General features: G+C 42.0%; 1 protein-coding gene across 9 annotated transcripts in view; it reads right to left on the bottom strand.

The window, feature by feature from the left end:
- Positions 1 to 16,811, bottom strand: part of LOC112465433 (Down syndrome cell adhesion molecule-like protein Dscam2) — a 93,405-nt gene extending 76,594 nt beyond the window's left edge. For all 9 annotated transcript variants that reach the window (XR_003042015.1, XR_003042016.1, XM_025032972.1 and 6 more), the window contains exon 1: positions 16,231 to 16,811. Coding sequence is in view for 7 of the 9 variants with exons in the window: in XM_025032972.1 (XP_024888740.1) it covers positions 16,231 to 16,258 (28 nt within the window). In the remaining 2 variants the exon portion in view is untranslated. The remainder of the gene's footprint in view (positions 1 to 16,230) is intronic.
- Positions 16,812 to 17,030: the final 219 nt, after the last annotated feature.

Below are 17,030 nucleotides of genomic sequence, written 5' to 3'. Positions count from 1 at the left end.
GTTATTCGGTGAAATATAGATCGCGGTTTTAAAGACACTTATAGTTGGACTTATAGTTGTTTTCACTGGATTGTGCGAGTTTCGCGAAATCACGCATTTGTTTCTCGCTACAAGTGGTCCCGACCTATTCGCTTTCATCGGTGTATTTCTAGCGAAAGCAGCGAGATCGTCGCCCTCGGTACTCATATCGATCTCTCAGGTCAAGACAAACTAACTGTCCGATCAAGGTTTTAAGAGAAGTGAACGTCGCGTCGAAGTGGGCCACGAAAACAAACCGGGGTCAACGCGAGATTCTCTCGCGCGCAGCGCAGCAAACTGTTGCTACTTCTCCGGTAAGGAGATTCTTGCCAGTCGCTTTGTTTGCGATGGAGATACATCTGCGCGATCAGTGAAGCGGAAACAGCTTCCGAGGAACCGGCTGCGCTAGTTTAGCGACGTCAAGATGAAAAATAAGCGATGGTATAAGACAAGAAAACAAATGTATGGCTTAAAGCGTTCAAGATGATATTCCATGAAAGATGACCGTTCACGGAAAAATAATGGCATGACAATAGCAAGAACTAAGAGAGAGGAAAGAAGGAACGTATAAGATGATTATTTTAAGATTCTATAACGCGCGTGCACGTACATCACATAAATCTTTTTTTTTTTATATGGAATGTTTTGTCTTTATTTTAAACCACCAAAAATTCATATTCCTGCCATTTGTAACTTACACATACGTATTTGTGTAAATAAATATTAAAAGGTTATAAATTATGTTAGTGATAATTTTATAGTTCAATGAACAGTAATATTAACGTTATATCATTGGCAAATAAAATCGAAAGAAGAAAGGGACATTCGGGCAGCGAAAGGGGTTAGCGGGGGAAGAAAAGCAAAGATCGCAACGAGGCAAAGAAGAAACGACGTCTCTCGGGACACGATCGGGTGCCTCGAAGCAAACGATATTGCTCCTTCTCGGTGGGAGATGCTTCGGGGAGACGCTATACAACCCACCCTCTATCCCGGCGGCTTCCGGCACGGACACGGGGGAAGCGGATAAAAAGATTACACGAGCAAATACGCTACCGTGGCGGTGAATCCACGGTCGAACGAACCAACGCGGGTAGATAGAAATCTTTCGCTCGCCTTTAACCGGTAAACAGGAAACGGAATTTCCGACGTTGCCGATCGATCGATCGATCGATCGTTCGTTAATTCCTTCATTTTCGAATTGCAAAGCTCAGTACGCGCGCGACAAAGCTTCGGGGTCTTAATGTCTGAAATAATAATACGAGCTTAACGGTACAATGATCTCGCGAATTACTTGAAGCGGAATAAAGTAGAAAGGCAGAAGGGAAAAAAGACTTCTTTCAGAAGTTTTTTCTTCAAATCACGTGCATGGGAAGCCAAGTAAGGAAAAATACAGTATTTGTCGCGGTATGGAGATAATTGCGGAGAATGAAAAGATCTTGGTAAAGCCTCAATTGATGGTAAATAGTACAATAAAGCTACATTCTTCGCGGAAACGCGCAATTTCTGGAGCACTCTATATACTTTGGAACAAATAAAAATAGCGAGTATCTCATCGCTGCTCCGGAAACTGCAGCTCCTTTATCTTTGTATGCGTTTCTCTTCTTTACCAAAAGTTCGTTTATTACAGGAGATTCGTAGAATTTATCTTCTTTATACTTAAAGAAAGAGAGGAAGAGAGAGAAAGAGTTCGGTTTTGGCGATAGATCTCTTTTATCAATAACGATGTCGCGCGAAACGTACAACCGGGCACAGTATTTTGATATTGCGAGCTCGAGTTACGTACCATCCATTCGCCTGATGCGATTTTCCTCGATATATACGGTAAGATTCTTAAGGTATATATGTTACGCGACGTCTCTCTCGCAAACACAGAATATCGGGAGAATCCTTCCTCGATACGGGACAATTTTCTTACCGCCGCCGCGTTGACGTAAATTTTTAATATTTCACAGGGACTCTCGCCGGATACTACCAGAGCCTCGGCGCGGCTGCGAGAGCGTAATGGTTCCTACATTGAAAGAAAGAGACGGAGGAGGACACGCTGTTGTGCTGTGTCTCGGTAAATTTATTTCGCTTGCGACTAAGGGCTCGTATATTCTTGTGGGATCAGAGGGACACCGGCGGTACTGGCACAGTCCCGCAGCGTCCCGTGAATCCTTAGGATTTATGAAAGGTCGGTTCCGCCGTTCCGAGTCTCGCTTGTCGGGACGTGGAACATCGGCGATTGTTGATTACGTCGCTTCTCCGTCCTGACCACTGGGTAGATTCGAATCGAGATTTAGAATTTCGGTTGTTAATAATCGCAATTGTTCTCGCTCTTGATGAGGTACGTTAGGAAGAGGTGAATTGATATAATCTGATTTTGAGACTTTAAATGAGGTCATTAAGAATTGTCTTAAGTAAAGTTTTCTGTAGTTTATAAATGATTAGAGATATTCTGGTTCTGTATTATTTCAGAAATAGAATTTACAAGAGCGAATTTACTAGAGCGAAAAAGTACTTCAATAATTACTACGGATATCCAATCGAACAGTTTCTTCACGAGAAATTACTTTCAAATATTTATTTATCTATATATGGGAAACCTATGCTACTCTGGTATTGGTACACTCATACAATATATCGTATGACTGTAATGAATTCTTAGATCTCTCCCTAGTTCACAAAGTCTCGACGTATTATTTTTCCTACTTTGATTTTATTGCCTATTTTTATATTTTTTGGCGGACAATGTTTTTATCGTCGGATAAACGACGGTCGGGATTTACGTTAGTTTGAGTTTCGAGAGGGTGTTCACAGCGATATTTCGCTATCATATGCTCGCACATCAACAAGACGTATTTCTTCTGATCCACCCTCGTAACTCGACAACGCAAAAAAGTATAGAGGATAAGAGAAGGCGTTCTTTACGCTTTGCCTAATACGTATGCGTGATGTGGAGCTTTGGCAGGACGAGCTGGAGAAAAAGAAATATCCCGACATCGTCGTGTCAACGACCCAGACGCGCTTTCAGTAGTGAAGGAGGATCACGTCGTAAGTTACAAATACACGACTGCCAACCGGAGTCGTGTCTCGCTTTATGATCAAAGCGCGGAGTAAATAGTACGGATTCCCTGTGAAAACGATCTACGTAATCGTTCAACCAATAGAACTTTGAGATATTTGCTGCAACTGAACCGACTGTCGCAGAAACGATTTACATTTAGAGCCAATTTACACTCTCGTTTGATTTTACAAAAAAGACCTAGAAAATATTGACTTAATTGATATAACTTTGTTTTTGATAAATTAAAAATGAAAAGCATAAGCGTAAGGTTTTTTAAAAATCTTTTTTACGTTTTTGTTAATTGCTAAAAATAATAATTACTTTAAAATTAGTTTATTCTTTATAAACTTTTTTTTATTAAAAATTTTAGTTATCTTAAATGACTTAAATAATGAATAATAGAATATCTATTATCTTAATAAATTCTAGAAAACTTAAGTTTGCATTTTATGCCGCTGCTTTCGACCGAGAAATTTGTCGAGGCTTAAACATTTCGTTTACAATGATCAATCGCCCCAGTTTTGACGGTAAGGCAATTGTCCCGCGATCTACATTCATGTGCACGATCAGACCGGAAGATATCTCCCCGAGGACGTTTACATCGGAAAGCGACAAGCATCGCCGACGACGGTGTTACTTCGGCGGTTGCGTCACCACGAGAGACAGGTGGATGGATAGGTAAAGCCGCAGGAGCGACGAGTCTAGCACAGATGAGAAATACGCTGCGGAATGAGGGGGAGAGAGAGAGAGAGGGAGGGAGAGGAAGGGGGGGGGGACTAAATGGGGTGCCAGGGGAAGATCCCTCGTATAGTGAGAAATATATGTATATACGAAGAACGCGAGGGAAGCAAAGACGGAGAGCGAGATATCGGTTATTCCCAGGTGCTCTCGTGTCGGATCTTGCCGGCGACGTGAACGTCGGAATTCAGGAAGAGTCGGGACAGACGACGACTACGAGAGGTTTGGTATCGAATTTGCGTCGTATTTACCCGAGGAAGGCGTCCCGACGCCTTCTTCCGGAGCCTTCGACCTGCGGGGAGAAGGGTCCACACACATTCTGCGCCCGACGACGGCGACGACAATCCGTTTCGCCAGACAGCCGCTGGGAAATCGCTGGAACAGCCGCCATTTATTATCGGTGCTTGCAACCGTGCACGCGGACGTTTTATTGCGAACGATTAGGAGGGAATTAGGTTAATTCCCCGTAATACATGCTATTTCATAATTCATAAGTATTTGCGGTAATTTAAACTATCACTGGAAATAGCTATTAATTTACAGATAATCTTTAACAATGATTTTTATTATTATTAGAGTAGAAAAAATTCTCAGCTTTTTGTTCCGGCGCTAGCATTTTTTTAGTCATCAACATTAATTGATACAAATTTGATATAAAATGAGACTCTCTCTGGTCTTAAAATTATTAGATCTTTATATAGATAGTATTATTACAATAGGAAAAAGAAAATAATTGTATTTGGTATGATTTTTTTTAACTATATATATTGTAATCTTGGTAATTACTGAAATGTGCACTGCCTTACGCGAATAGGTAACTGATAATTACTGCTGCAGCAAAGCAATTGCGTCATCGAGATTTTCCTCGCGAGACTCTCCTTACTCTTGCCTCATGCATAAGTCGTGCCTTGTCAACGTCAGCTCTCGTCGTCGGACACATCGCAGCTGGCCCTGAATTTAAAGTTACGCCACTGGCCGCTCGGATAGGGGTAGTGGTCCACGACGGGGGTAGACGAGGGAGGGGAAGGTTGGGTAGGTGGATGGAAAAAGAGCAGGAAGGTAACGGGTAATGAGAGAGAGAGAGAGAGAGAGAGAGAGTCCGAGAGGGGCAGAGTGACAGGAAAGGGGTGGGTCGTTCGAGAGGGCAAGGCGAAACCATGAACCATCGACCCGAGAGTCGGACGAGCTCTCGGACTCGTTATACACTCTCTCTAGCTCTCTTGTAGCAGGATGCATCTCCGTGCAGCTGCAGGGGCGGGATGCGAGCGAGAGACAAAGGGAGACGGAAGAGCCACGTTTACCGCAGGGGCGCAGCCCCGTACCGGCGAGTGTGCCGTCCAGTACCGCCCCCGCGATGGACGTTGAATTACCTGCAGTTGCAACGTTGCACGGTACGCACGTGATACCGGGTGGTCCATAAACGGTGGACGCAAATCCGAGTTTAAAATCAAAATACGAAACGCGTGCGCGAACTGCGTATTGTCTATCGGCGAGGCGGAATTTCGGATGAGAACGAGTGAATGTGAATGCGTTGTAACGTATATTATTAGAATTTATTAGCTCAGCACATACATACAGGGTGAATCACTAAATGTGTTGCAGGCTGATGTTTCTGAAACTGACCGAGATATAAAATTCTTATTTTCCCGCGACTGTTTGGTATTAAAGCGGATGAAAAAAATTAACTTTGTCACACAATGTCCGTTTCATATCTCGTTCAGTTTTATAAATATTAGCCTGTAACACATTTAGTGATAGTCACTCTGTACATGTATACATATATCGGTAACTTATATCCCACTGACCTATTTATTTCTTTATAAGACATACTAATATAATATAAATGGAAAATTCATTTTCTCTCTTTCTATCTCTCTCTCCTTTTATCTCACAATATATCTATATATAATTAATAATTAATCAAGTTTGAAAGTTACATGTTATCTCTCTCATTCGAGTCGTAACCATTTTTAATATCTTCTTTTTCAACACACTTGTTTCCTAAAAAGTGTAACGATACAGTCTCTTACTTGGGAATTAAGCTGTTTGTGTTCTCGGTAGTGTCATCAAATGGAAGAGTCTTGTAGAGGACTCGAGCGAATTCACGTTATACGTCGTTAATGGGTGAAATAATGACAGAGCGACGGCGAGGGTCGCTCTCAGTTTTAGCAATCCCATGGGTAGTGGCCGTGCGCGCGGCAGTTTCCAGCGAGTTCCGTAATGAAAGATTCAACGAGCGAGAGGAGCGCGCAGAAACTCAAGACACCGGGAGCGATATATCGCTGCAGGGTCGCGTTTCGTCCAATTTGCTATTTCGAGGTGAGTGGCGGGATGCGCGCGACTCAAAGAGTCGCTGAAGTGACGTGGACAGGGAACGGCAGAGAAGGTGGAGAAGAAGGTGGAAGGAGAGCGGGGAGGAACTGTTTTTCGTATTTTATCAAAAGCGTCGTCCATTTTTCAAGCTTGGCTCTGTGAGAGCGGCCATGGCCGCGGGCATCGTAGTGCACCGCTCTCGGCAGCGGCGGTATGAATATTAAATGACGAAGGCGAAGCCGAGGCAAGAGCAAGGAGCGGGACAAGGAGAGCAAAAGAAAAGTTTAGGTAAAGAGGATAGCGGTGGGTGTCATCATCTCTCATCGCGATAGAAAAAAATCTCGAGATCTCTTCCGAAACAATTTTGGTTTTGACTCTTTCAAGATTGACGGCTTCGAATTGACACTATACCAGAGATCTTTTATAATTTGTCTTAAAGTACAGATTTCAAAATGTAAGAAACGAACATTTTATCCGTAACAACGGCAATTCTATTTTATATATAAGTACCGAATTTATAATATGATTAATTCTAATGAAAAGGAGATACTTCTGAAAATCTAATTTAGATTTATTATTATGTATATCGGTTTTAATAGCTAATTATAAACGGGTTTACCTCGCGAAGAAGAACCAAAAATTATTAAAATATTTTTCTATGAATAAGGAAAGAATGCAATTTTACTGCACTTATATAGGTCATTTTTCGCTCTACAATCATGACTGAAATAGCTCAGGAACGCGCGGCGCGCGTCGTTCGAAGAGCATAAAACTCGTATCTTTTCGATGAACGAGGAATAACTTGCCTACCTCGCTTCCTCTCCTTCCTGGAGAAACGGTGTGTGTATGTGTAAGAGAGAGAGAGAGAGAGAGAGAGAGAGAGAGAGAGAAAGAGAGAAGGAAGGGGGAGGGGTTTAATGGATATCGAGCGACTCCGTCTTCCTCGGTCGCTGTTCCTTCTCCAGCTTCTTCCTGAGGCTGTCAAAGGAGGACGCGTGCGAGAGGACTGATATAGACTGATTTATCCCCATCGCTGATAATGGTAACAGTACGTGCGAATCGCGATAAGGACCCATTCTCACGCGATGTCGAGCATCACGACGCGTGTGACGATGTGACAATATTAGTTTTCAATGTCACCGCGTATTTATACATAACGATTGGTGTTATGAATTTCAAGTCTCAAAGAAGAATCAGTGTAATTTTGAACCAGAGCGAAAAAAGTTATTTATAGAAATATGAGAAATATTTGCAAACGGGACATTGATTTCCGAGGTGTTGACGTTAAAACACATACAATTTTTTTTTAGAAAAAATATAGAGAGAGTTTTTATATCTTTTTTATAATAAAATTTTGCTTTAAACTATTTTCTTTGTGTTAACAATTTCCGTTTCATTTTATTTAATGATAGAGAGAAGCACAAAACAGTGATTTCAACACAACACGGTGTTGTATGCAAACGAGCTTTATTTTTTATAAAAAGAAGCGTCATATTTTTTCACGAGATTACCGAACAAGAGTCTTAATACATAAAATGAATTTGTACAGCGTTATAAAATATTATATTACATAGCAGTTTTGAATTTAATTTGTTATTTCTGAGTCTGTGATATCATATATATGAACATTTAAAGATACGAGAACATGTGAGAGGATGAATTCTAGACTAATCCGAAAGACATATTTACTTTTGAGATATAATGGATTATAGGACACACATTTATAACACGACCACGATTTTGTTTCGCCATTAAATTCGCACAAATTATGGTAATATTACACATATTGCAAAGTATGTGTGTAAAACTTGGTCGTTGCACAAGTATTTGCAAATAAATACTTGTAATAGTTACGTGCGAGGGTTGTCCAATTTAACTTACACGTGCTTTTCAAATTGAAGGGAGTAGCGTACAGGATCTCGGTAGGCAACGCTTCAACGTTATTTCCATGGATAATAGGATCCTTAAAGGGTCCTCTTTCAACGCTATTCCAGACGCCTGCGAGTTTCTCTAAATGACATTAAAGCACACCGCGAATTTCAATTTCGCTGTAGGAAAATCGCTCTAATCAGTTTCCCGGGGAGAGAATCGATAATTTCTAACATCAATTTCCTCCGTAACTCCGTCGAGATCTTAATAATGCCACTTAATCATCCTTTCGCATCTCTTCTCTCTCTCTCTTCTACTTTTTTTTCAATCCACTTATAATTACTAATAAATCGTGATATCTAAAAATAAATTCAAGATTTTTCTATCGTGCCATAAAATTTAAAGCGCTTACTGTGATATAGTATATTGAGATTCAAGAGTTATGAAATCGAAACTCAGCTTTAAATTTTGACCAAGACAATTTGTTCACTCTTTAATTCTGTGAGTCATCTTATGTATTGTCGCTCGGCATCAATTGTAATTCTTTCGAGGCGGTCGATTTTTTAATACTATTTTTGCCGTCACATCGGCGTAATTACCTAACCGGCAATAAGCTGATCGGCTGCCGGTATTTCCAATTCTCGATTGAGTGCTCGCGGATAGATGACACGTCCATTCAATGGCGCGATTAAAGTACCCCTACGGTGTTAGCGCATGCTGTACAACTAAACGTATGTAAACACGTTTATCCTGGAATAATTCAGCAGTTAACGGCGTAACACTGGGCGTGCGCGTAGGCTAATTTCGCCGCTAAAGGTAGTCACTAAATAGCGCGTACATATATTAAGTTTGTGCCTATTAAAACCGCTGGACCGCTCGCGAGGCATCAATGACACTGCAATTATTTCTACCACGAATAAGAAATTAATTAATCGGCGTTGTGTCAGCGAGGACACTCTCGTTGAAAATTTGCATGTTTTATCTAAATTTGCACCGTGACTTGTATTATTATTATTATCACTCTAGTACTATTCCAGAAACATTGAACGTTAAGATAATTGATAACAAAGCTTTCAGGTACGTTGCAGCGTTTCAGCGTGCTTTTAATTCCGCATGCGTATCCGCGCTTTCCTTGCAACTCGATATCACGGTTGAACGATGCCGTTACGAGTATAATGGATTCATTGCCATGCAAATTTGCCTGCGTTATGTGCGTTACATCTTAACCGTGCTCGCTCGCATACGATCGCGGAAAACTTCATTGGCTCGTGACTCGAGACCGGGGTTCAAAATCAGCGCTTTCAACTTGGGCAAAATACAGATACAATGAGCACAATCTTAATCCCTTTTATTATCGCTTTACATTTTACTTTAATGTTCCTTTAAATTTGTAATTTTCGACGATAAACACTTCGAGGAAATACTCTCCGAATAAATAATGTTTTACGAGAGCGTTATGGCCCATACGATCGTTTCATGTGAGTAAATCTATAAAAATATCTTTACCTTTCATTTCTTCTTTATATGCTTAAATGTACGTTTTATGGGTCTATTGAAAAACGCGCGACTGAGAGCGCGGAGCAGGAGGTGCGTGCACGCGTCTTTTGTCGTGTCGAAAGCGCCGGCGATGAAAAGCAATCTCGACGAACGAAGGTAAACGGTCGGTCCACTCGTACGAGTATTGCCAACTGGCGCGCTCGTTTAAAGACGCGGAGGGTTTAAAGAGGGTTCGATCGATGATCCGACGCGGGGGAAGAAGTGCGGTCCGACGAGTTCTCTGACGGTGTCGCAGAATGTCGGGGGTGTGTTCCGGCCGTGCGTAAAACCGCTGCGCGAGCCTTAATTTACGATCGCGTATAAATCGCAGCGTATAAATTCAAAACTCGACCCGCCGGTTTTTGTTTGCGCACGTATGAAAAAACGTCGCTCTTTGTTTGCAGCGCTATTCGCTCGAGCTCGAATTGATTTTGCAGAAATTCGAATTGTGCAGCAGGATGAGCTTGTGTTTATGCAAAAATAATATATATTTTTGGTGATTTTGATTTGTAATGATGTTGTAAATGCTGATATTATAGACGATACAAGCATTTTTATTATAGATTTTCCTTGACAAGTAGATAATGGCACGATATAGTCAGACATGGCTAGATATGAACAAGAAAGCTGCGTTTTCTTTCTTACACATATGTGTAAATCATGTGTACAAAGTATAGTAATTTATAGGGAAGATAATTTCTTTACGGAAGGAATATATAGAGAAAATATATGTCTATAATATCATATAATTAAAAGAAAAAATATTTCATAAAGAAACATACTTTTCTCTCTCTCTCTCATAAGTACTTCTAATAATTAAGTATTTTTAAATTACTTTTTAAAAAAACTTAATCACTAGAAGTACTTTACGAAAAGTCTCATGGCAACATCGATCTCGTAAATCGAGCGAAAGCTTGTGTCTGTCCATTCATTCTAAATTGCCGCAAGTTTGTTGCGGATGTTTAAGTGCACTGGAAAGGTATCCGAACGTGATCCCGAAAGTTTGATCGTGATAAAGCTGCGGCTGATCGCTTTTAACGATTTCGTTCGAGTTGCGACCGCCTAGCTCGTTTCCTTCTTCGCGCTTTCCTCAGTAATCTGCGAGCGCTTATTCGCAAAGAATCGACTATGTTGAAAGACGAGTTATTAAATTTGCGTTGTCGACCACCACCGCCGACTATTTCCGAGCTCGGAGCTCTCCTCGTGTTTGCGAGTGTCATCGAGCAAACGATCAAGCGGAGGGGAGGAACGATAGGAGGTGGGTAATAAAGAAAACCGGTGGTGGCGTCATGTCGTACAAGGGAGAGAAGTGGAGGAAGAGCGAATGGCGGAGGGGAGACGATTTCATTATGACTCGGAACAAAATCCTCTCAAAGCGAATCTCGCGGGAAAGAAGAAGAGTAAGAGTACTGACTATAGTTCGCAGGCACAGTCTCTGAAATAATCCACCGACGACGACAGAGTAATTTCAATTGTAAATGCTCGCGTAAAACTTTGGAGCTAAGAAACGGCCAACGTTGAATTCCCGCGCCGGAATATGCGGCATGACGTATCTTAATCGCTTTTTCACTAGCTCGCGGTAATTCGGGCTGAACACGCTGTTTCCGGTATTTGCGCTGCTAAGTAAATCCTCATTTTCTTTCTCTTGATACATCATTTACCACTTTTCGTTGTCCAAAACGGATTAAATAATGATATTCATAATTTTTTGTCGACGATGATTAACAGTAATTTGATCTACGAGCGAATTATCATGAACTCCGTGTAAAAAGTTATAATTATATACATATACATATTTTATATACAAATATGTGTGTGTTAAATTATGACTTTTCAATCTCTCAATGTGTTTATGATCAACTATATATACATAAATATATTACTCGTATAATACTAAACTTTATAAATGTATAAGACGTATATTTCTAAATTGTTCGATTACTTATAACAAGTGACAATATATAAGATGTTGTTACTTTAGGAAATCTAGTAATATATCATTGCTTGAAAGTGTCGGGCAAAAAATTGCGGTATTTGTATCCTTTTCAATCTGAACATTCTTATTCACAACGCGTGCGATCGGCAGATTACAAACGGATCGTATACATCCATTACGTATATGTATCATCATTTCCGCCTATATCGGTCACTAAAGCCCTTCTTCACGCTTCTGGCATTCCAATAACGCGTACGAGATCGCGTTCGTATCGGAACGTAAGCGGCAGCCGTGAGATTGAAAGCTCTCTGCTCGATCTTCATCCTTTGAAGCGAGGGTGGGTATCGAGGAGTATGAGAGGTAAAGGAAAACGAAAGAGAGTGGGGGGAGGGGAAGCGGCACACGAATAGGATGAACATCATAAGTCGCAGAGAAACCGGGAGGGCTTGTAGTTAGCGCAGCTTTCGAGCCCTCTCCTCTCTTCGCTCTTCGTTACTTCGTGCCTCGACCTAGGCTCGTGCGACGCCAGTCTCACGGCAATACGAATCAGTTTCCTCGAGTTTATATTCATAACGAATAAATTATTCAACCCGGTGCCGGGATTCGAGCCCATCGGGATGCGTAGGCCCGTCACGTCGGCCCATATCATCTACCTAATCGGAGAACGTGCCGGCGAAAAAGCTCTACGTCTCTTTCAGTCGCGGGCCATTCACTCGTCGATCGATATAGCCGGCTCAGATTTTGATGGTCATTTTTGTCGCCGCGCTACGAGCGGAATCAAAGTTAAATGAGAAATTTTCACGTACGTCAGTTTCCGTATATGAAATTGTGAAGTAAAACCTTATATAAATATCTAATCTCTGTGTAATGGACCTCGTTACATCTTTCACCGTCGAGAGATAATTCCATCTCAGAGAAGTCAAGACTAAATTGTTTACGTGGCATAAAGATATTGTCAAGAAAATATTATGAACTTATATTTTTTTTGGTATATAGCAGAAGTAAACCATTATAATTTTTATTCCGTTTATATCGAGTCCTTTGCAAATAGATATATTATAATAGATGCATGGCGAGAAAAGTGTTCATTTTTTTTCACTGTTATGTCATTTTGTATTTTAAAAATGAATTACATTTTTTCAAAGAGTTTTGCGAAATGCAAAGGATTAATGGAAGCGTCTAGAACGAACGCTGAAAAATATCAGCTTTAGATTGAATAGCAGTGCAGTGGAAAATCCACGCGCTGTCGCAGGCATGCCTTTCCGGTGTTTCCGAGTGAGAAATAATTAGCAGGTTTCATCAGCCAGCACGTATGCCCGCCCGCGCGTTGCAGCGACCGCGCTTTGAATACGTCACCTCGGAAGCGAATATCGCGCGTTTATTGCAACGCCGAAAAGTACGATCTACCGTACCGGTCCATGTTAAAAGCGCAGTTAAAGCAATAGGAGTAGCTTGCACGAATTTCTGAAATGCTGAAACTGCATTGACGTTTAATAGTTAATCTCATCTTTTTGAAAAATTACGGTAGACTAAAAATAGTTCAGCGAACTCGCTACATAATCAGCATAATTAATTAATCAAGTCTGATTTAATATAACTTTTTAGAAAAACTAAGAAAGAGTTTTAAGTTTTAAAATGAAGGAGATGCTAAATGAAAATTTTTTGTTAAATTTTTTGGTGATTGATCTTTTCAAAATGTTTTATCTATCATTAAAAAAGTATGCTTTGTCGAACTTTAAAAATCTTTTAAAGATTGATGTTTACGTCTCGTCTATACTCAAACTTTTGACTTTCGCGACTTTGCTTTCTACATTTCAACATCTATCACCCGGTAGTTTCTACATTCTTAGTTGTTACGTCGAATTTCCGACTTGCCTATCGTGGTTTCTGCTCCAATTATATCGCCTGTTTAATATCACAATATTAAACATCGTTGCTTGCGTTACGAAAGAGTAACGTCGATAACGTGAAGTTAGTCGAACGGCTCACTTATCTCTGACTTTGCACGAAATTCCTGTTTCTGCTAGCTGATGAATATTTTATAACCATTAGAAAATATTATTAACATTGATATCCCAATTTGGGAGGAGAGCAGGAGAGTGAGAAGGATAAGGAGAGGAAGAGAATGTTACCTGATATAAGCGGAAGAGAGGAGCCTTATTAAGGGTGGCTCTTCCGCCCGCCTGAGCGCTTAAATTTCAGAACGTCGTTCTACGAAACACGGGCGACATCGTTAAGGCACGGCCGTCGAGATTAAAGGCTTTCCCGGATTCGAGAGATTTCAAGTCCGGGATTGTCCGCAATTAGTGCGGAACGAGGGGGTAGAGCGGCGGCGGTGGTAGCGGCGATGGCGACAACGGCGACTACGACGACGAGCTTCTTCAGGAAACTACATAAAGCTTCCTACGCGGAGAGACGAAAGAAAGTGGAAACGTTAACGAGAAGAATCTTAAGATGCGTCGCGATCGTTATCGACCCTTCTTCTTTTCTATGGGTCCCTCGGCTCAAGTCGGCTGTCTGAAAGATGATTGCATTTGCTGCCAGACAAACGTATAGCAGGCAGACGTCGAGAAGCTCGTAATTGATAGTTCTTCCTTGTACACGTCTCGAGTTTATCGTCTTTATGTATCATTAAGGGAGTTATTAAGGAAACGGACGGTACAGTTGACTTTCGCGATTAATTAACGTCCTTAAGCGAGATAAATGGGGAGCGCGGAGATCGGAGCTTTTTATACGCTCTCCTGGTGGCGCGATTTTTCGTTGACCTAAATAATTTCGAGTACACTCGTGAGCACAACATCCGAACGAGATAATTTAATGATCGATATTACAACGCAAATAATTTCGGCTGCAAAATATGTTTGCGGTATTAAATAAGACAAAGTTTCAGTTAACGGTAATGCCGTAATGCACATGGATTTTAATGGGTAAACAACATAAATAATAATAAATGAATATTGAGAAATTATTCGCGCATGCTTTTTTCAAATATTCATATTTTTCAGCAGATGAGAGAAACAAGCAAGCAGAAATTTTTTTGGCGTCATTATATCCATTATCTGTTTCTTATTTGCGTTTCATTTAAAAGGGCATGCACTGTAATTTCTTTGAACACCGTATCTCATTCTGTCAAGTGTCGAGATTCAGAAAACGTGTGAAAATGTAGCGAGGTTAATTACGAAAAAAATATTTATACAGAAAACGTTATAACAACGAATCAGCATTGTTTTCGACAAAACTTTTCTCCTTATAATATCTTTTCATTATGTATAAGTCGCGTATCTAATTAGCGTCTCGTAGATACTTCATAAAATTTGAGTACATCCTGGAGTTTCACTAGGTTTCTTTACGCTCGCGGAACGAACTTGTTAGCGTGCTGCTTCGCGAATTAGATTTCTGTAAGCGCTCGTGTGCTCGCGCGCGCGCGCCCGCGCCCCGTTCTATCTTTGTTTCCAGCAGAAACTTTTCGAAGCGCGCCGTGACTATAGACATGGAGGAACACACGCGCACGTCGTGTCGCACGCGCGTTTACACGCATAGGAAGTTGGACAGCTGCGCTGAAATTGTTTCTACGGGAAAATAGTATGGACGTGCGGTAACCGGCGTCGCGATAGCGCGTACGGATGTTCCGCCGCGACGCGAAACTTTCGCGTAAACGCGAATTTACACTTCGATCGCTTCAATTACACGCTGCGTCGTCGCAGCCGCGATGTCACGCTGCGCTACGAATACTCGGTTTTTTTTTATAATGCAACCTTTCAGCATCTAGGACACATTGATGCAGTACGTACAGTGAGAATCGCGGAAAAAAAACCGAGAGATCGTGACCCGCTGTAAGCTCGATCGGTCGACATACGAATATCGAGCTTTAAGGTTTATCGTATTCGAGACGTGACAATTCCGAAGTCGCATTCAAATTTTAGGACGGAAATATACGAAATTTACGATACTCATTTGAGAGTCACGTGTACGGCGAATCGTAAAGTCAAAATGAAAGTTTTGTTCACGCTAAACGCAGACCTCCGACCTTTACGGTATATCCGAGATATGAGATACTTGGAAGTTCGTTTTTTTTTTCTAATAAACCGGCGCAACATCTTGTCGCAATGGCAAGGGAGCGTTTTCTCCTTTTGTAAAATTTTATCATAAAATATTTATTTAAGGACGGCTTCACTATATTTGTTTAATTTAATTTAATTACTTTAAATAAGCACCGATTCTGTTGAAAAGCTCATATTCTCGAAATAAGTGAGAATTCAGTGAAAATAATGGTTCAGCCATCAAGCCGTATCAATGCCCATTTCAAGTATAACGGAGCAGAGAATGAGCTCTTCGGCGTTATCCTGAAAAGGGCAAAATCCCTGGATCAGCATCCACATAATATAGTTCGATATCCTGTAGGAATGAAGGAGTTCGAACGAGCGGTCGTTTGAATTCACTCTGTCCTTTGAGCGTCAGTCGCACTGGTAATGTCACTTTTAGTTAACTAAACTTTCATTTCCCGTCTATATTATAGGTAAACCTTTCATCCGAAGAAGTGAAACGAAAAGTCTGTTAATTTAAGCTTAATTTGAACTACGTAACGTGCGAGTATCAGTCTAATAGATCCTTTTTACAATGCAATGCTTACGTATCGTAAAAAAGGTCTATTACACTGTCTATCTGAAAAGCATCTATCCGCACTGTCGGCTTTTTTCATTTCATTCGTTGTAGAGGAATCGATCCGTAACGGGAAATTTGCGATAATAAAAAGAGACGTTCGAGACGGACTTACCTGCGAAGATTAGGCAGCGGGCCAGCATCCTTCGATCTTGTGGTCGAATCCCACGTTTGACCGAGCTCGGCGCCTAGTTCTCAAGGAAGAACGATGACGCACGTCCGTTTCAGCGTCACTCCGATCCTCGTGATCCGCCGTCGGGTCGTTGCCGGATCGTCGCCGCCGCCGCCGTCGCCGTCGTCGTCGTTGTTCTCGTCGTTATCGTCGTCCTCGTCGTCGTCGGTGACGTGCACGACGCGCGGCGCGGGGACTCGATGGCGATGGTGGTCGACGACGATGAGAACGAGCGGCGTGTCGTCGCGGTGTCGACGGCGATGCTGCTGCAAGTGCACGCGGTGCATACGCGGCGCGCGGCCGATCTAAAAGCCGGCGTTTAGATATCGCGCGGCGAATTGCGACGGGGGATGGCGACGTAGGTCAACGGGGGCGGTGAGGGGGAGGCGAAGAGGGCACAGATATAAGTAGTATACCCGAGAGCGGAAGAGGTCCGGCGGAAAATGCGACGCGCGTCTACTATCCTCGCGATGAGAGTCTTTGGCCTCCGGCACCGCCGGCCACGACTGATCGTGCCGGGTAATCCCCCGCGAATGTCGGGGCGCATGCGTTCCACCCTTTCTCTTTCTCTCTCTCTCTACCCTCTCTACCCTTTCCTCCTCCTCTTCTCCCGTCGGGCGCGGGGTGGTTGCCCCTCTTCACTCGGAGTTTCTCTCGCGCGAGCGCTGGCTTCCGCTGAGAGGGTGTTGGGCGGTAGGTGGTAGGTAGTTGGTGGTACAGGTGCTAGGACGGAGGGAAGAGAG

This window comes from Temnothorax curvispinosus, unplaced genomic scaffold (genome assembly GCF_003070985.1).
Source record: "Temnothorax curvispinosus isolate PA1 unplaced genomic scaffold, ASM307098v1 QBEX01015201.1, whole genome shotgun sequence".
NCBI classification, from domain to species: Eukaryota; Metazoa; Arthropoda; class Insecta; order Hymenoptera; family Formicidae; genus Temnothorax; species Temnothorax curvispinosus.
This window is presented reverse-complemented; position numbering and strand designations above follow the sequence as displayed.